The sequence below is a fragment of the Phocoena phocoena genome, chromosome 3, assembly GCF_963924675.1.
Source record: "Phocoena phocoena chromosome 3, mPhoPho1.1, whole genome shotgun sequence".
NCBI classification, from domain to species: Eukaryota; Metazoa; Chordata; class Mammalia; order Artiodactyla; family Phocoenidae; genus Phocoena; species Phocoena phocoena.
The window spans coordinates 31,792,132-31,812,287 of NC_089221.1; the positions used below are offsets into that span (position 1 = coordinate 31,792,132).

At 41.4% G+C, this 20,156-nt stretch overlaps 1 protein-coding gene across 1 annotated transcript in view; it reads left to right on the forward strand.

Annotated features, from left to right (window-relative positions):
• Positions 1–20,156, forward strand: part of EGFLAM (EGF like, fibronectin type III and laminin G domains) — a 170,472-nt gene that overhangs the window by 107,218 nt on the left and 43,098 nt on the right. Inside the window, exons 8-12 of the mRNA XM_065874357.1 lie at positions 13,418–13,533; positions 14,130–14,448; positions 15,068–15,168; positions 16,428–16,528; positions 18,543–18,687. Coding sequence (XP_065730429.1) covers positions 13,418–13,533; positions 14,130–14,448; positions 15,068–15,168; positions 16,428–16,528; positions 18,543–18,687 — 782 coding nt within the window. The remainder of the gene's footprint in view (positions 1–13,417; positions 13,534–14,129; positions 14,449–15,067; positions 15,169–16,427; positions 16,529–18,542; positions 18,688–20,156) is intronic.

Here is a 20,156-nt window from a genome sequence, read left to right on the forward strand (position 1 = left end):
AGTGAAAATATTTTTTTTTTCTGGTTACAGTTACAGGAAGAAATTACCAAAGAAATCATTACATAAAGAATATTGAGCATTATAGTAAACACTGACTGTAATGGTGGTTTTAATGGTGGTTTAATGATGAGGGAATGTCTATGGGAATGATCAAACTTGACAGAAAGAAAACCCTTCGAAAATTAGATGCAGGGATAATATGTCCCTTAGAATTCTTCAGTAAATTCCTTGACTATATTTTGAAGACCAACACCTAACATACATTCTGGTATTGAATACCAGAGATTTTTTTAAACTGGAGTTCAAAAGGATATTTCAAAAGTATCTTAATTCTTTTTCTTTCGTTTATTCTTTTAGTATGGTGGTAAAATATACATAACGTAAAATTGACCGTTTTCACCATCTATAGTGTACAGTTTGGTGGCATTAAGTTCATTTACAATGTTCGCAACTGTCACCATCATCTACCCTCTGAACTTTTCCCATCACCCCAGACAGAAACTCTGTCCATTAAGCAATGTAATAATTCTCCATTTCTTCCTCTCCCCAGCACCTGGTCCAAATTATTCTGTCTTTTTTTACTGAAGTATAGTTGACGTACATTATTATATGTTTCAGGTATACAACACAGTGATTCACAATTTTTAAAGGTTATGTTCCGTTTATAGTTATTATAAAATATTGGCTATATTCCTTGGGTTGTACAATATATCCATGTAGCTTATTTATTTTATACATAATAGTTTGTACCTCTTAACCCCCTACCTCTGTCTTGCTCCTCTCCCCTTTCCTCTCCCTACTAGAGAAAGACAAATACTGTATGATATCATTTATATGTGGAATCTAAAAAATAAAACAAACTAGTGAATATAACAAAAAAGAAATAGACTTACAGATATAGAGAACAAACTAGTGGTTATCAAAAGTATCTTAATTCTTTTTAGTTCAGACACACTCTCTCTGAAGATAGTAGAACTTCCTTTGCCTTCCTAATTTGTCTTTACTAAACCAGAAACAATCTGGATAAATCACCTCCTGTACTATGTATTTCAGCATCAAGTATTTCTTTACTGGCCCAACTGCTTGTCTACACAGAAATCACCATCTTGACTCCTGAAGTTTTTCTTTATCCTGTCGAAATTTTGCCAGTTTATGTCTAGGTGTAGCTCTTATTTCAGTGGAAATATTAGCCCTTTCAAAATATATTCTCTTGCTTTTTTTCCAGCTCAGACAAGTTATATTTTTATGTTTTTGATTCTCATGTCTGTTCCCATTATTCTGGTAAATACCAAAGAAACACCCATAATCCCTCAGTTTGGACCTTGTGCTCTATATCCACATCCATATCTATTATTTTCTCTCATATATTTTTTAATCTCTTTGACATTTTTCTCAGCATTCTGGGGTAATTCCTCAGGTTCATCTGAAAATCACTGGTTCAAGTTTCTCCAGTATCAGTTTTGTTCCTTATTATCTTAGGTGTGGATTTTCAATCTCCTAATAAAATTCAGGCTTTGTTCCATTGCTTTCTTTTTATTATGGACAGTTTCAAGCAGAGTGAAAAATATCAGGAATCCTTTGGATCCATGACTTCCCTGGTGGTCCACTGGCTAAGACTCCATGCTCCCAATGCAGGTTCGATCCCTGCTCAGGGAACTAGATCCCACATGCATGCCGCAACTAAAGATTCCACATGCTGCAACTAATGATCCCTCGTGCCGCAATGAAGATCCCGAGTGCCACAACTCGGGGCACCGGCAAAGCTTTCTTGCCGAATCTTAACAGTTGCCATATTTTCTTCAGTGTTGCCAAACAAACAAAAATTACAGATATTGGGGCAGCCCCTGTGTACCCCTCCCCACACCGTTCTTCTCCCTTCTTTCTGAGAGGTATTTGTATTTAGAGTTTATGATTTCCCTACATTTTAATCATTATATGTAACATGTATATATATTTATTTACAAACAATGTGGTATTGTTTTGATTGTTTTTACATTTCTTATAAATGCAATGACATGGCAAGTATCCTTTTGTGACTGATTTTTTTTCCACTGCATTGTGTTTTTGCAAATTAAATTGTAAAGTTCTACTTCATGCAGTGTCACTGCTGTATAGTGACACTGGTGTATAAATATACCATAGTTTATCCATCAATTATTTTGATGTTGGACCTTTAAATTGTTCCAGTTTTTGGCCATTACAATGTTGCAATGAACAATCTCATATGTGTTTCCTTGAGTATGTGCTTACAAATGGAATTGCTAGGTTGTAGTGCATGCATATCTTCAGCTCCATTGCCTTTGAGAAATTTGTTCCTCAAAGTGATTGTAGCTATCTTCACTCCCCCTGGAAGTGTGTTCAAAACTCTTCTTGCTGTATGTCCTTGCTGACACTTGGTATTAGTCAGACTTTTACACATGGTCAGTCTGATGGATATAAAATATGTCATTATTGCTTTGATTTGCACTTCTCTATTGTTAGTGAAGTTAAACATAATTTTATAACTATTAATCATCTTATGACTTTTATATGTTTTGCCTATTTTTATTGGAATAAACATGTACTTAATTATATACATAGTGTACATTTACATATAAATAAATATTAATAAGCATTAATATATGTAGAGTTAAATTCTAATCCTTAGCCAATAATGTGTTGCAAATATCTTCTTCTAGTCTGTGACTTATCCTTCACTTCACTTATGATATCAAGTATTGAATAGAAGTATTTTTTATGTAGTTAAATATCTCAATTTTCTTTATAATTTATGGTTTCTGTGTGTTTTTTTAAAAACTACTTCCTTTCCCCAAGTTCATTAAGCAAAATCTTCTGTTTTATTCTATAATTTTGAAAATTCTGCTTTTCATATTTAGAATCTTAATGTATCTAGGATTTAGTTTTAGGTATGGAGAAGTAGGAGGCTAATTTAATATTTTTTCCCATACAGACAACCACTTGCCCCAGCACCAATTATTGAATTATTCATCTTTTCTCCTGTTGATCTGCAACAGCATCTTTCTGATGTATCAGATCTCCATACATCTGTGAATCTGTTCCTGAGTTCTATAGTCTATTTCTTTATCAGTACCACACTGACTTGCCTGGAGGTCCAGTGGTTAAGACTCCATGCTTCCACTGCAGGGTACATGGGTTCCATCCCTGGTCAGGGAACTATGATCCTGCATGCCACACAGTGCGGCCAAATAAATAAATAAAATAAAATAAAATAGGATACCACACTGTCTTAGTTTCTACAACTTTATAAAGTCATGATATCTGGTAGGTAATTCTACTGCACTTTGTTCTTCAAAATTGTCTGCTCTTGACCCTTTGCTCTTCAATATAAGTTTTAGAATCAGTTTTCCAATACGGTGAAAAACCCTGAAGGGATTTTAAAAATCAGACTTATGTTGAATTTTAAAATTAGAATTATATTAAATTTATAAATAATTTTGGAGGAATTAGTATCTCTGTGATATAGAATCATCCACTTCATGGCTATATCTCATCTGTTCATTTGGATATTTTTCAAAGACTTTTAATAGACTTTTCACATTTTTTCATAAAAGTCCTTCATAGCTTTTGTTAGATTTATTCCCAAGGCTCTTACATTTAGAAGTCTGTTTTAAATTTTTGGAATCTGAGGAATTTTCTTTTCTTTTTCTGTAGTTACAATTTTCTTTTCATGCACTTTTCCCATGTACTTTTGAAAAGAATATGCATGCTCTTACTTTGGTGTCTAGGGTTTTATATATGTCCTTTTGATCAAGCTTTTTAATATCATTGTTCAAATCTTCTATATTATCAGCTTGATCTAACAATTACTGAGAGAGATATGTTAAAATTTTCCATTGTATCTCCCTGCACCTCTCTCAATTTTTTTATTGATATATATATGAGGTTGTAATATTAGATACCTACACGTTTTGTATTCCTGATGGTTCCTTTACTCATTACTTAGTAACAATTGTTATCATTAATAATACTTCATTTTCCCCTTAAAGTCTATGTTGTCCAATAATAATGTAGATCCACTAGCTTTCTTTTAGGTATTGCTTGAAACATCTATTACTCTTTTTTTTTTTTTAAACATTTGATCTCTCTGTGTCTTATGTTTTAAGTACTTTTGGGAAACAACCTAATGCTTAACTTTTAAAATTCCAATCTGACAAGCACTGTCTTTTAAATGGCAAGTTTATTACGTTAATAGTTATTATAATTGTTGACATTTTTTTAAATTTCTACCATCTTATTTTGTACTATTTACTCTGCTTTTTCCATTTTCTTGGAGAGGGGATCTTTATCTTTGCTCCTTTCCTGTCTTCTATAGAATTGACTGTATTTTCTTAGTCCCCTTTCCTCTCCATTGGGATGAAATTATATATTCTTTCATTTACTACCCATAAATTGTTAACTTTCAAACTTTTATGGTCTAAAGTTAATAAAAATCTATTACCCTCTTCACAAACAATAAAAGGACCTTAGCAGCTTTTATCCAAATCAATTCCCTCTTGTCTTACATGTTACTTTTCAGCATTTTTGTTCCACTTTGTTTAATAGGTACAAGTTTAGGCTTTTTATTTATTTATTTTTATAGTAACACTTGTTTAGATTTATGCATATAGTTTCTCTGCCCACTACCCTTTGCGTCTTACTCTTTCCTTCTTCCTGAAGTTACTTCTCAGTAAATCCTTGAAGGTCTGTTAGGGACAAACTCTCTCAGGCTTTGCAATCATGTTTTTGTTTCACTCTCACTGCTGAACAATCATTTAATCAAACACAGAATTTCATGATGGTAATTATTTTCTCCTAGCACCTTTTCTCAGAGGAGAGAAGAGGGATGATAGGGTGTAAGTGTCTTTGGTTTAAACCATTTGCCAGTCAGAATACCTACAAGAGAACTGAACTACAGTTGGTGCTCCACTCTGAAGCCACTTTAAGGAGCACAGAAAACCCACAGAGACACTGGAGCTCACTCTCACAATAGCATCAGTCATCTTGCCCTGCGGTTGTAGGTACATGTGTCTTCTTCCTCACTGGATTGTGAGCCACTGGCGAGCTGCGTCTCATCTCTCTTTCTCATCTCAATCTCTATTCTACCTCCTGATTCCCAAGTGCAAGATCTGAACCACGCCCTGTCTTGTACAATACTAAGCCAATTGCAGATCACACCAAATACATCTGTTTTTTGTTTGCTGCCCCCCAATCTCTCCTACTTGATCCATCCTTCACTCTCTGCTTTTCTAGATCATTCCCGTCAGCATGCAACCATGTTTACCACACTCACAGAAAAGATTTTCTGGATCCCACAACCCTTCCATCTACCGTCTCATTTCTCTGCTTTCCTTCAGGCTAGAGTTATTGCGTTGTCTACATTAACTGTTACTACTTTTTTTCCAACCTCCTACTAACTCTTCAATTCACTCCAATCTGCATCCAACCCCACCACTCATGTAAAGAGAGCCAATGACCTCCATATTTCCAAACATAAACTCATCCCATGAACATAGAACATGCCATTAAATTTCTTAAAGTAATGTTTAAATGATAATGGATGTTTTTATACATCTGTTTTCTTAGGACAAATTCCTAGTAGTAGAATCAGAAAATCAAGTAACTCAAACACTTGGTATATACTGTCAAATTATCTTGCAGAAAGAGAAAGAGAGGGGTGGGGTGGAGAGAGAGTAAACTCTCACTTTTCAAGCCCTGTTATCTTCCTGACACTATGGACAGTAGTTTTCTGTTGTTAATAGTTGCTTGAGAATTACTACTAAACTCCCAGTGAAAATGACTGATTACACACTTAGAGCATTGCCAATGACCAGATTAAAGCTAGGGTCTTTCAACAAACATTTTTTTTTTTTTTTGCATTTGTCATGTGTAGAGCACCTTGTAAGATTTTACTTTTATAGAGAACATTCACTCACTCTCTTATCTAAGTAATACGTACCGAGGGCCCGCTGTATACATAACCCTGCCAGCCACTCTTTCAGCTGTTTAGAAATATTTTACTTGCCTATCTAACTTGTACACTGCCCACTCCACCTCAAGTCCTGAGCATCCCCACAGAATGTTGTCAACAAATTAGTATTCATTATTCTCTGAAGTTACAAAGAGTCCACACCTGAAATTTTCAGCACACCATGATGAAAACATGGCCGTAGGTTGTCCTGCTGTGTTCACAGCCACCTCTTGCGTTATGCTTTGCCTGTGTATCTCCTCCATCAGCAGGAAGTAGAGACGCAGGTACCTCACACCTTGGTTTCTGGCCATCTGCTTAGCTTTCCACAGCTCCGTTATCTTAGAAAGGGAGACTCCAAGGGAGAAGGCTACAGCGGGTTGTGCTTGGCTGACTGGTTTGTGTTCTTCAAAAGACAACACTCCACAGGGGTTGTGCAGTTGATGCCTCCTGTGTGTGTGCAGGCATAAAGATCATAAAGGTAAAGGAGTCAGGGAAGTTTTGAGGTGAGGGCTCTAGAAGTCATTTGGTGTCTGGGGTGACATTCTTGGGCTGTTGTCAAGTAAGGGTTTCATGAAGCATGATGAATGGAAAAGAGCAAACATACCTGCCTATAGCTGGTTCTCTAGAGCCATTCTCCCCAACCATCCCACCCCTACCACCACAGAAACGTACCCCGGGATGAGTTAGTTTCGCTCAGGTGGAAAGAAAAGAACCAGGCAGATTATTTGTGGGAAAGGGAGGAGCAAAGGAAACCATTCAGCATTCTTGCAGAGCCTCTGAGTCCCTGTCGCTGAGGCTGATGTTGGGGTTTTGAGGATGCCCAGCTAATAACACTTCTTCTCTTTGTCCATTTTCTGAACCAACTGAGAAATAAGACAACAAACTCAGGCGATAAAGACTCAAACGCTTGTCCTTGTTTATGATAAAGGCCAGATCAGAGAACATAGTTTACTCTCAGGCACAAGCTCCCTTTTGCAAACTCCCTTTTGCCCACTCCAGGCTATGGAACCCACTTGAGGGAAAGTTTGGGTTTGCAGAGAGATCACACCTGCCCAGGTCACTGCTTCCCACTTGTCGAGGTAGAGAAGGAAGGTGAGAGAGACCAAATTTGCCCCAAATTCCTCCTCCCTCCCCCAGGTCCTTTGATAGATTCGCTTCACTCAGTTCAGAAATATGGACCAAATGCTTCTACTCAGCATCTAAGTTTCTGTCTCTACCTCTGTAGGGAGGCGAAAAGGTTGGACGAGCATTCAACAGTATTTCAGGAAGCTCTTCTCATGATTGCAGCTTCAGGAGTGAAGAATAAGTGCTCCTCTCTCAACATTGCTAAGAGCTGTTAAGAAAAGAGACCCAAATACAACCTGGTCCTTATGAATGAAGATGAATTCTGATAAATGATAACTCACATCTTCTGGGAGGTTTATACTATTGAACACAAGGTTACAATCCCCAAGGCGTGTAACTTCCATGCTGAACTAACTCCTTTTTTCATCCACATAAGTGAAATTCCCTAGCTGTTTCTTTTTCAAACTTCGCTTGGAGTAACAGATGCTTGCAATGTGTCTGAATTAAAAGTGTAAACTTTAGGGTCGCAGAATGTTAGTGCCAGCAAGTCATCAAATCCAGTCCAGTTCCTTGTTCTGTTAGAAAACACGAGAACCGGTGAGATTAAATGACTCGTTCAAGGTCACACAGTCATTTGTGTCCATCTCTCTCCCAGTTTTTGGTTTCCATGACTAGGGATATTTCCAACTATACCACGATACATCAGAGAAACTGTTTATAGAAAACTGGTGATGACTCAATAAAACCAAGCATACAGGTTTTTTTTTTTTAAACAAAAGTCGTCCTGTAGTATAGTAATAGAAATTTGTCTTTTCTATATTAGTTTTCCTTGTAGTGGAATAACCCTTGAACTTGTTTTGTATTCAGTTAATGGTTTGACTATTCTGGTTCTAAATAAATGACTCCTTTTTAATGTTCTCTTTTCCTAATTAACAAAGTGTCAAGTAGAGAGAGATGAGTTATGCACTTTAATTACAATAACCCCAGGCTGCTGGGAGAATTCTTATCAGTGGCTTGGACTGTACGTTCTGTGCTCACTTAGAAACAGCATTGGTAAAATCTTTAGGGAAGCCATGGATTTGAGATCTGAGGTGGTGTGGTCATCAGGAAACAAGAGTGGGGAACGTCATTCCAGATGTCTTCACACCATACTGTGTCTGGTCCTCTCTCTGCTCATTTCCTTCCTGTTAGAAATGGGAAATGACAATTAGCCTGGATAATTATGAGAAACAGGAAGAGATGCTGCAAAGGGTATTGGAGTGGAGCACCAGGGGTCCAGAATTCTAGACCAGCTCTGCCACTGAACTGTCTCTGTGGGCTAGTCACATGGGCTCTCTGAGCCTCAGTTTACTCCTCTGTAAAATGGACTTGTGCTAGCTGATCTCCAAGGCCTTTCCTCAAAAGTCAAGATGTCTTTGACTCTAAGTCCTTCTAATTCCACATTGTCATCCTACCCTTATCTCACACGCTTTGTTCCCCCAAACTGAGCAGTAACCTTTGGCTTCAAAGAGATAGGTTATATGCAGCGTCAAACAGAAGCAATGATTATAAGGACCAAAGAACCTTATTCATTGAACAATATATGCCTTATTTTACTTGTCAAAATGAGCAGAGAAGCTGGAGTCATTTCCATTCTCATCACGGTACCATTTCATAGCTGCAGCAATGCATTTGTGGTCCTTTCCTCTAAGAGTTTCCTTCAAGGTAGACTTCCTAGGGTGGGTTAAAGGGCAGGGCAAGAACTCAGTTACCCACACTCCAACCCCTGGTTCCTCTATATCCTTCTGGCTAAAGTATATTAGATACTCGGTGTCAAAACATGTGTATGTTATTTTGCATATTGAACTAAGGGTCATATGGTTTGGTTCTGGTCCTGAATTTTCCACTAATGAGATGCATGACCTTGGTTTCAAGTCACTTCTCTTCTGTGGCCTGAGTTTCCACATTTATGAAATGAGACTTTTGGACCGGATGGTGTCTAAGTCCTCTTCCAACTCTAAACTTCTAGCTCTGAGTTGGGGAAAGAGACAGGAATGGTGGCAGTTTGGGGAGAATGTCTTTGGATTTGGGGGCAAAGTCTCACCATACAAGGATTTGTCCCCAGTATTCCACCACTTAAACAGGCCTGACCAGCTGGGCCAGGACAGGACAAAGTCCCTCCATAGTGCAGCACTGTGGTAATATCTCCCGTGCCTGATGGAAGCCTTGGCTTTTGGTGGGTATGTGAAGTATTACTTAAATGGACGATGGGGAGGCATATCAAGAAGTCTAAAATATGGTTCCTGCCCTCAGGGGGTTCACAACTGAGTTGAGAAACACAAGGGCAGCATTCCGAGGCCAGGAGTCCAGAGGATGTAAAAACCTCTGAATATCTTGAATATCCATTGAGTTTAACATACTGTGGAAGCTTATTCTGAGCTCATGGTTAGGGACATATATTCGTGGGTGGATGGCACCATCCAGGAGTTGGAAGAATGTCCTACAGGCCTTGGCTTGCTCCATCTTTTCTGGAGTCACCATTTTTTCCCCAGAAGAGTCTGTTTTCTCTCTCTCTTTTTTTTTCTTTTTTGCAGTACGCGGGCCTCTCACTGCCGTGGCCTCTCCCGTTGCGGAGCACAGGCTCCGGACGCACAGGCTCAGCGGCCATGGCCCACGGGCCCAGCCACTCCACGGCATGTGGGATCTTCCCGGACCAGGGCACGAACCCGCGTCCCCTGCATCCGCAGGCGGACTCTCAACCACTGTGCCACCAGGGAAGCCCTGTTGTTCTCTTTTTAAAATATCACTTGATTTTGGTCTTTGGATGATACACATTCAGCTCTGTCTCCACAGAATGCATGCAGCTGGAAGGGTGGGTAGACTATCTATATAAGGACACACAAGAGGGAAAAGGAAGGTGATGTGGACAAGAGCGTTAACCAAAGTCTTGGGGTAAGAAAACACAAGATGTGTTCACAAGTCAACTGGTAAACCAGTTTGGCCATTAAGACTTTGGAAGAGGGGGGAAAAAAAGAGTCAAAACCATGATTTGGAGTCCAATTATAAGTGGCATGATGTAATCAAAAAAGAGACCAAGGGTAAATCTAGTGCTGCTGTATATTGTCTGTGTCCCTCTGAGCAAGTTATTTAATCTTTTTCAGTTTATACCTTCACATGGTAAAATGGGAGGAATAATACCAATTTCACAGGATTTTGTGAGAATTAATAGAAACAATCTATGAAAAGCTCTTGGCACAGTAAAAATGAGCAATAAATGTTAATTTTCTCAATCCCAGGCTCTTCCTCTCTCCACAGTGATTTCTTCTCCTACAGGCACTGGGAAAGCAGCAAACTTGGTTTTGAGTTAGGCTCGGCCAGTTAGAAAGGGTTTCATCTTGGTCAAACCACTTAACTGCCCTGACTTCAGTTTCTTATCTACCAAATGAAATTCACCACACTTACCTTTCAGGATTATTGTAAAGTTTAGAAATGTATGATATGAAGCAAACAACAGTACCTATCAGTAGGAGAGAGGCAGTAGCTTTCAGTAAATAATGGTGATAGGAGAAGGGAGGAGAAAGAGGAGTTGTGATCATTGGGATTCTCGACCAAGGAGCCTGGACATCTGTCTTGTTGGCAGTTGGGGACTTTGAAGATTTTTTTTTCCAGATAGAGTATTATAAGATGAAATGCAGAGAATCTTGAGATGATGAGAATAGTACAAGAATGGCTAGAATGTGCAGAGGGCAAGGGTGAACACCCTGGAGGTACGGAGGCCCACCTACGGAAGAGAAAACCCAGGTCTCTCCATGCATGTGCTACATAATTCTTTTATTAGCAAATGAATTGGTTCTAGTGAAATTCATCCATTCTGAAAATATGAGAGAGACAGAGATAGAAATGGAGAGTGAGGAAGGGGAGAAGAAAGAGGCCCAGAGAAAGAGAGAGAGGCAGGGAGAGAGGTAGAAAGATACAGAGAGACAAGAGAGGGGAAGCTGTTTTCAAGGGCCTCTGGCTTTTTGTGTGAAGACATCTGGCACACAGCTGTGCTGGCTGGATGCAGGTGGCGTAAGAGAATTTGCATCCAGGTATAATAAATCTGACATCAACTGGCTTGAATTTTCAGCTGACATGGGGGCTATTTTAAATAAAACTGGGGAATTGGTATGGAGGTGGTGAGAACACCTCCACCAAGATGTGCCTGATACCTGAGAACAGGACCTTCTCCGATGTCTTTGGATCACCTGCCGACCACGTCTCCCTCTTCCTGGTGCAGGAGGAGATATCCGGTCAGCAGCGTGCCCACTGAGCAGGCATCCCACACTCCCTTTCTGACATTTCCTTTAGTTTCGTGTTCAATCTGCTTGCTCTTTGCTTAGAAGACGGTGAGTTTGCTTTTGTGAGAAAGGTGTTTGGCTTAGCTTATTCTGAAAGCAGAATTGTCTTTAAGTTCAATTTATGTTTTTAATGTCATTTTTTTCTTTTTTTAACTAATCATTCAATAACTAATGGGCATCAATGACCTACAAAAGTCAGTTCCTGTTGCCAGAGTTGTTACAGCCATAAAGCCTGGTGCCTGGTGTGACTGGATTAGAGAAGGCAGCTGGTACCTGTGCCTATCCAAAGCCACCAGGAGGAAATGGGGGCGCTATGGAGCAGCACTTTGAAAGGCTCTCAGATCCTGGAGGTAGAGCTTCCTGTGTCTAGCCTAAGTCAGGACTACTGTGGATCAGTAGACTTCGTGGATGACAACTTAATAAAAATGTTAATCTGACCATCCCCCAAAGAACAATACCCTGTATCGTCCCCTATCAGTTTTTCTCAGCCCACCTTACGGTTCTGAAAGATCCTGTTGTCCTGCTAAGATGTTTGGAAATGGTTGACCTCCAAGATGCCACCCAGGGACCCTTTTTTTTCTGGGTGTGGGAATGTTTGTTCTAGTATAATGTCTCTTTCTTATTTTGAAGAACTTTTTTTTGTGTGTGTGTGGTACGCGGGCCCCTCACTGCTGTGGCCTGTCCTGTTGCGGAGCACAGGCTCCGGACGCTCAGGCTCAGTGGCCATGGCTCACGGGCCCAGCCGCTCTGCGGCATGTGGGATCTTCCCGGACCGGGGCACGAACCCGTGTCCCTTGAATCAGCAGGCGGACTCTCAACCACTGCGCCACCAGGGAAGCCCCTTGAAGAACTTTTAATGAAATATCTCATATGTCAAAAGTATAAATATATGTATATATATATACACTTATATATATATATATGTGATATTACTTTGTGTTTTTATATAATATATAAAAATAATATGAACACTCATGGGTACCCAGCATCTATCTTAAGAAATAGAATATTATAGAGTACTATCAAAGGCCCCTGTGTGTCACACCTCATTCATATCCCTCTTCTAACCTTTCCCATGTATTTTTGGTCCTTGCCTTACTTTTCTCAAGAGTTTGAACATAGTCGGCCGTCCATATTGATCCGTGGTTGGTTGAATCCGTGGATGCAGAATCCGCAGATACCGAGGACCGACTGTGCTCTGCCATTTTATATAAGGAGCTTGAGCATCCGGAGATTTTGGTATCTGAGGGGGTCCTGCACCAAAACCACCCCTCAGATGCCAAGGGAAGAGGGACAACTATATATATATATATATCCTTAAATAATATACAGTTTTTCTTGCTGTTGACTTTTATATAAACGGCATCAAACTGGATATGTTCCTATGCAACTTGCATTTTTTTCATGAAATCTTGTGAGATTAAACCATCTTGATTGATTAAACATCCATTTATTCATTTCCTGTGTTACATAGTATCCCATTCCATAGATATACTATAATTCATTTATCCATTATCTGTTGATAGATTTTTGGGATATTACTTGATATTATAAAAATAGCAAAGTTGGGTTTTTTAACAATTACAAATTCTGATGCTATGACTGTGTTATGCACATGTCTCTTTGCACGTGTGGAAAAGTTTCACCAGATTTTGTAAGTTGGGGTGATATTGCTGCATCAAAAGCTATGAACATATTCTACTTCATTAAATATTTCTAAGTGTTTTGCAAAGGGGATGTACCAGTTTACGCACCTAACATCAGAGTATGAGTCTCCATTGGTCCCATCCTTGGTAATGTTCTTTATTGCCCAACTTTTGTACTTGCCAGTCTTGTCAGTATAAAATGGCGGCTCTTTCTGGTTTTAGCAGGCATTTCCTTGATTACTTAGGAGATGAAATGTTTTTCATACTTTTTGCTCAGTGCTGCTTCCTCTTTCGTGTTGAATTCCTTGTGTGTTTCCGATACATCTCCATCCATTCAGCACAGCTCTGTATGTGGCTGCGTTAGCGTAAAAAAGGGAGCGAAGGTATGTGTTGACTGCGGTGTGCTGCTTTTCTCTGTGAAGGCCCCGAGGAATCAGGAAGTGGGCGCTATGGACCCCATTATATAACCGACACAGAAGTCAGCGAGGATGATGACACATATGAAGACGACTTAGATTTGGATATTTCCTTTGAGGAGGTAAAGAAAAGTACTGCTTGAAAACCTGGGTGTTTTTGTTTCCTTGCTGAACAAGGTGATTTAGTCAATGGACCACTAACGTTTTACTTAAAACTTACTTAACTTGGCTCATTTGCTTTTAACACATTTATTTCCTCTGACTATTAGGCACCAGGTGATCATAAATTAATAGTAACTAGGTATCAACCACGCTGATGCTCTGTAGTCAGTTCCTGCCTGCTGACTTCACAATCTGGCAAAAACGTATTTAGATTCCCACCAAGTGAAATTTTATAAACTCAGTTTTTATAAGGAAATGAACAATTCCTTGACAAGTTAAATGCATCTTCGTGATATTGTAATAATAATAAATCACATAATATCAGCTTTAGCGGTGATTTTCTGAGTAATACAGGAGAAGGTACTTAAAATCCTTGAGCCTCAAGTTCTTTATCCATAAACTGGAGTCAGTACTATTTGTCCTCTGTACATCCCAAGGTTTTGGTAAGTATCAAAAGTGACTATATTTTCAAGTGTTAGGCGTCAGCTATAAATAAGGCAGTCTAATTACTGTGCTCTGTGTTAATCCTGAACTTCTTTTCCTTCTCTGTCTTCAGGTTAAACCGCTTCCTGCTATCAAAGAAGGGAATAAGAAATTTTGGGTGGAATCCAAGATGGCGCCCAGATCGAACCCGATGACCGTTTCTAGGCTTGTCCCTGCTACCCCAGCATCTCTCCCCATGACTGAGGTGGCTTCTCAGCCCACTCCAGTGGAGAGGAAAGGGAAGAATGGTGCGGCTATGATGCCAAGGCTTTTTGACATGTCTTGTGATGAAATTCTCTGCTCTGCTGACAGCTTTTGTGTCAATGACTACACCTGGGGGGGCTCTCGATGCCACTGCAACCTGGGCAAAGGTGGTGAGAGCTGCTCAGAAGGTAGGCCCTTGGGTGGTGGGATGGGGAACATGGTCATGGGTTGGCCCTACTGGGAGCCAGAGGGCAGTTTTGCATCCACACATGGTTCCTTCAAGTCCTTTTTCTAAGATAAGCCCCTTCTCCCATGTTTTAGTCACTAAATCAGCTAGTTAGCTACACAGGGCAAATGTGAGGCAACTTCCATTGCTTCTAGGTAGATAGCAGCCCTATTCTTATATGTGCCAAACATGTAGTCCTTTTGGAGCAATTAATAAGTCATCCTGATGGCATCTTGGGGGTGGGTTTACTTTGATCGCACCTCTCCTGAGCCAACTTATATCACACAGATGTACAGCTAGAGAGCAGGTGTCAGTGGCCTTAAAGCCACTTAAAGATTTCTCTTTAGGGTGGCAAGTAACCAGCTCCAAAGATCCAGTTTCTCCCTAAGAATTTCAGAAGCTCAAAGTCCCCAGGAATGAGAATCCTGGGGGTAGACAGTAGAGTGAAGAAGACGGTAAGCTAGGTTTAACAGACTGTCAGGGGTTTTTACTTAATGACGTCCAGGCAATGGTGTGTACTGATTTTTTGCATTTGAAGTGAGGAAACAGCATGCTTTGATTTTGTCTTTTTCTCTTTTCAGATATTGTTATACAGTATCCTCAGTTCTTTGGCCACTCCTATGTAACCTTTGAACCTTTGAAGAACTCTTATCAGGCATTTCAAATTACTCTTGAATTTAGGGTAAGAAGGGTTAATCCTTTGATGAGTGCTTACTGGACACAGTAACACAGCAGTGTACTACCTCAAAGGGAGGAGGAGAGGGGAGAGGAAGCAGGGGGTAAACCCATTCACAGGTTAGCGAGAACGATGGGCACACTTACACACTCAAGGGCGGCAGCAAAGGGAGGGTGGGTTTCTGTATGTTACTGAACTATGGAAATGGTTGGCCTGAAGGTTCCCAGGAAGAATATTTGGGTCCCACACATGTTGCTCGTGTTGACTGAAAAAAAAATGCATAACCTAAAAGTTGAGAATTATGTTTTATTCAGCAAATTTGCTGAGGACTTAAGCCCAATAGCTCTAAGGGACTGTTCCCCAGGATAAAGTCCTCAGCAAGTCCACCAAATAAAACATAATTCTCAACTTCTGGTTGTGCATTTTTTTTTCGGTCAACACTCATAATAGTGACACTTCTCAGACCAGGATTTCAGAAGGTATAAATGCATTCTCCAGCCCAAAATTCCTTTTAAAGGAAGCCCAAACAATGTTCATTATTATGACTGTAACTGAACAGATAGAAAAATGACTATATGCAACCCTGGCACACAGTGAGGGCCCAATAGATGCTCTCTGATCTGAATCAGCTGTGGATCAGGATTCATCGCCTTCAGCTTAAAGTGATTCTTTTGGGTATCTCAGATGACAGGAAAAGGTTTGCAGATATGGAAACAAGTCCCCTTCAGGTCACGGTCAAAGTGTTGAGGGTCCAAAAGACGATCTGTCCCAGTCTAGGACAGACAACATGGGTGAAAACTAAACTAGTCCATGGGCTGTTTGTATTGTCATGTTCTCCTAATGGAAGGAAAGAAGCAAATTTGCATGGGAAATTTTTTAAAAAAAGGAAAAACTAAAATGCTCTTTGGTGAGCATAGAATTTGATGAGCATGAGAGCAGTCCCTGTGCGACTGCGGTCTTTGTGCACATGGTTTCCCAGAGCCTCTGCTGGTGGATCCATGAAGCCAAGTAAAGAGTGGGTCAGATATGGGGCCACCTTCCTCTCACGGCACTGCAGAATTCCTCATACACTGTTTATATCGCTGCCCTCTGTTTATTGAAAGTGAACTGGGACTAGGTACCTGGGAAGTAATTGGAGTCCACATGCTTGTAAATAGGAACACAGTGGAGATGCTCAAGTTTCGTATTCATGAGTGTTTCCAGGTGGCCCTTTGTGGAAGAAGAGGCGCTCATTGTTCGTGTGGCTTTCGTTCCTATAATAACAGGCAGAGGCGGAGGATGGCTTGCTGCTGTACTGCGGGGAGAATGAACACGGGAGGGGGGATTTCATGTCCCTGGCTGTCGTCCAGCGCTCACTCCAGTTCAGGTAACTCCTGCCAAAAACCCCTCAGATTTTTAATACTACCCTACGTTATGTTTTCCTTTTTATAGTGTGAACAAAATCTATACACAATGGATCCCTGTAAATAAAGGAACAGTGTGTATAAGATGAGCATGGACCAGTTTACTAAATACTGGGGTATCAGGATTGCAGGGTTGCCCCTCAAATTTGAGTTTGGAGCCTTGTAATCATTTACTCATTCAACAGCAAATGTTTCTTGAGCCACCACATTGTACCAGGCACTGCTGCGGCGCCTGGGAATGTGGCAGTGAGCCAAAGTGATTGAGTCCCTTCTCTCCTGGAGCTTCGGTGGATGCGATGGGCAGAAGGCTGGGACTTCCACCTTGTCCCCTGCGGTAGATACAGCTGACAGCGCAGAGCCCAGAGAGGAGCCCATAGCCTCCTAAGCGTTTCCAGAGGCTCAGACCCCATCCTCGTCTTTCCTCAGGGCTGTGGTGGACTATTTGACTTACCTCCTCTGCCCTGATCATTTGTGTCCCAACGCACCTTGGAAGCCACCTTTGGTTTATGTGTGGTTTTCTGCATGCAGAGTTCTGTGGACGTGTGAGTGTTTTAACCACCCTCATGGAGGTGCACACGGCACCTATTAGAGGACAACCAATGGGGATCAGCTGGGTGCTTCTCCATGGCTCACTGATTAAGATCCTGATGACACTGTTCTCCTGCGGCCTGACCGTCAGCAAATGACTTAACCTCTCCGAGCCCATGTTTCCTCCCAGGACTACTGTGGGCATTAAATGCATGAAAACATGAGAGTACTTAGAGCAGCGCCTGACCCGTAGCAAAAGCACTCAGTAAGCACCAACCACGACTGTCTTTTCACTATTTTAGCACAAAAGTTACTTTCGGTTAAGAAGGATGAGACTGTCAAGCATCTCACGTGGGGTAGAAAATGCCCCCACCCCCATCCCCGCATCCTTTGCTAAATGCATTGATGGATGGGAGATTGAGGTCAGCCAGCAGGATCTGGGGCAGTGGCCCTAACCTTATGCGGATCTAACCCTTGGAGGATCTGATTGACTCCCTCTAGCCCCGCTGGTTATTTGCTGGTAGCAGCTCTCCATGTCTGCAACTCCTACTGCGTGATTCTGAGATCCCCCCCGCTATGTGAGACTGTTTTGCGACGCCTCTCCACCCCATTCCACTCCACTGATGATCAGGAGACAAAGGGAGGCCATGAGAAGTGGGCTGCAATTAGTGCACATCCTGACAACACCCGCCATACTTCCTTCCCCACCGGCAGTCTCAGAACTCATGGGGGACATGGCATGGTGGCTGCTTGGAGGTTGCCTGGAAAAGGTCAAAATCCTACATGTCAGGCATAGTGACCAGAGGGCACCCCAGGCCATACGGAGGTTGGGAAAAAAAGCAAGAATAATGCAACTGTCTGAGAATGCTCTTTCTAGACCCACATCCCCTCTGAGCTGGACATTCCCATGGAAACCATCCCTGCACTCAGGCCCAGCTGAACACAGATGGCATTGCTGGCCAGCTTGTCAAAATGAGTGTGAAGACTTGGTTTCTTTTTCTTTTTTTCTTTTACATTTTATTAACATCACTGAGCCTCTCATTTCGGAGTTGTGGGAAGTCCCTAGAGAAATCCCCGGAAGCAGAATGATTCAGGCTCTACTTCTCTGCACCTTGAGTCCATGTTCAGCATCTGGTCATTGCTGAGAAGGAGAGGGAAGATCTTAGTTGCCCAGGATTCTCTAAGCTGCAGACAAAGTTGGGTTAAAGGAGACTCCACACTGAAAGGTTCTATGGGCGGATTAAAGACAACCAGGCTGAGGAGGTCCCAGGGAAGGAGGCGTCTAGTTCTTCCATGTGTAGATTTAAACAGCTCTTGATATTTGTAAACCTAACTCTGAACAGACTGGCTCTCAAAGAAGCCATTCCCCTGGAAGTGATGTCCATGGAGTCTGAAAACATAATGAACTGGTTGATCTAAGAATTTTCCTTTTCTTTTCTTCCCCCACAGGTTTAACTGTGGAACTGGGCTTGCCATCATCGTAAGTGAAACCAAAATCAAGCTAGGGAGCTGGCACACGGTTACGCTCTACAGAGATGGGCTGAACGGGCTGCTGCAGCTGAACAACGGCACCCCGGTGACAGGCCAGTCCCAGGTGAGTGCGAGCCTCACTCCCTGCCCCCCTGCCCAGCACGCACCACAAGCACCCCGGCAGGGTCCCACTGCAGAGAGCTGACAGCCCTGGCAGATGGGCTGCTTTTCATGGCAAACCCATGCAACCTGGCTCTGATGTGCCCCTGCCGGCTTTCCACCCTAGGTGGGCTTTCAGGGCACGTGTCCATCCCACATGTACCGAGGAGAAGGGTGACTGCCAGCATCATGGCCCTGGGTGCACAGGGACATGCAGTAGGCCCTGTGCCCGGGGACGTGTTCTCTTTCTACAAGGACATCAATGCCAGGGGGTGGAGGAAGGCCCATATTGGAAGAATTGAAGCCATTATTACTGCCAAACACAAAGCTTGCTTTTAAGGCAGAGGTGTTGCAATCCTGTGGCTATAGAAAATCGTCCCGAAAGGTTCACTTGGTTCAATATTCAGGAGTAATCCATTCATCCACCTTTTTGGGGCCATGATTATAGGAAGTGGTAAAGCAGCGTAACTGTTGGACTACTCAGCAAATCACCTAGGTATTCACATACTTGTCATGCTCTGAGCAATTTTAGGACTGTGTTTAGAATAAACAGTTGGGATTAGCAACCTGCCAAGGAACCGAGCCTGTAATTCTAATCGGGCAGGTATCTGTATTCTCTGAGGAAAAAAGTAGCAAAAAAGCCTTTGTGTATATGTGTATAGCTTTCTCCTTGCCTGGGCTCTTCACTATTCTTTGCTGACAAGACATGTTATATTAAGGGTCATGACTTGCTGATAAAAAAAAAAAAAAGAATAGAAAAAATAAATCTCATTCATTTGAATCCCAGTGGTTCCAAAAGAACAAGAATCCAAATAGAGTGAATGTGAATCCAGGAGGATCATTTATGCAGATATGCATATATTTCTAAGGAAGGGAAAGATGGGATAAATGCACTGCAGAATCACATAAACGCCAGAACAATAGGCCTACTATGGTTAAAATTAAATTTGACAGGAATAAAGACACTTTGAACTTGGGTCCAAAATACTAACATGAATACCGGTGGAGAAGCTGTAACAGAAGTAACACATGTGTAAATGTCTTATGGTTTAAAACAAGGAAATTCAATAAAGGTTAATAAATAGGGCCATGTGATAACAACAAGCTAAAGAAATTATAGGCTGCATTAATAGAGGCATAGCATCTAGGAAAATGGAGGTGATAATCCTATTCTATTCTGGTGCCTATGTGTGTAGTTCGCAGTACTCTAACAGGGACTCTAATCCTCGAAGAGGATTGCCTTCCGAGTATATGATTTTAATGCATGTAAGCGTTAATTACAAAAAGCATATAATTTTGTGGATACTCAGGGCAACATCTGCCTCTCTACGACCAAGACTTGCTAAGCAAGTTGTATAAGCAGGACCTCAGATGTGGAATGTTTGAGAAAACTGTCTCAAGAGATAGTGACTCTGTCTTAAGTCAGGGTTCCCC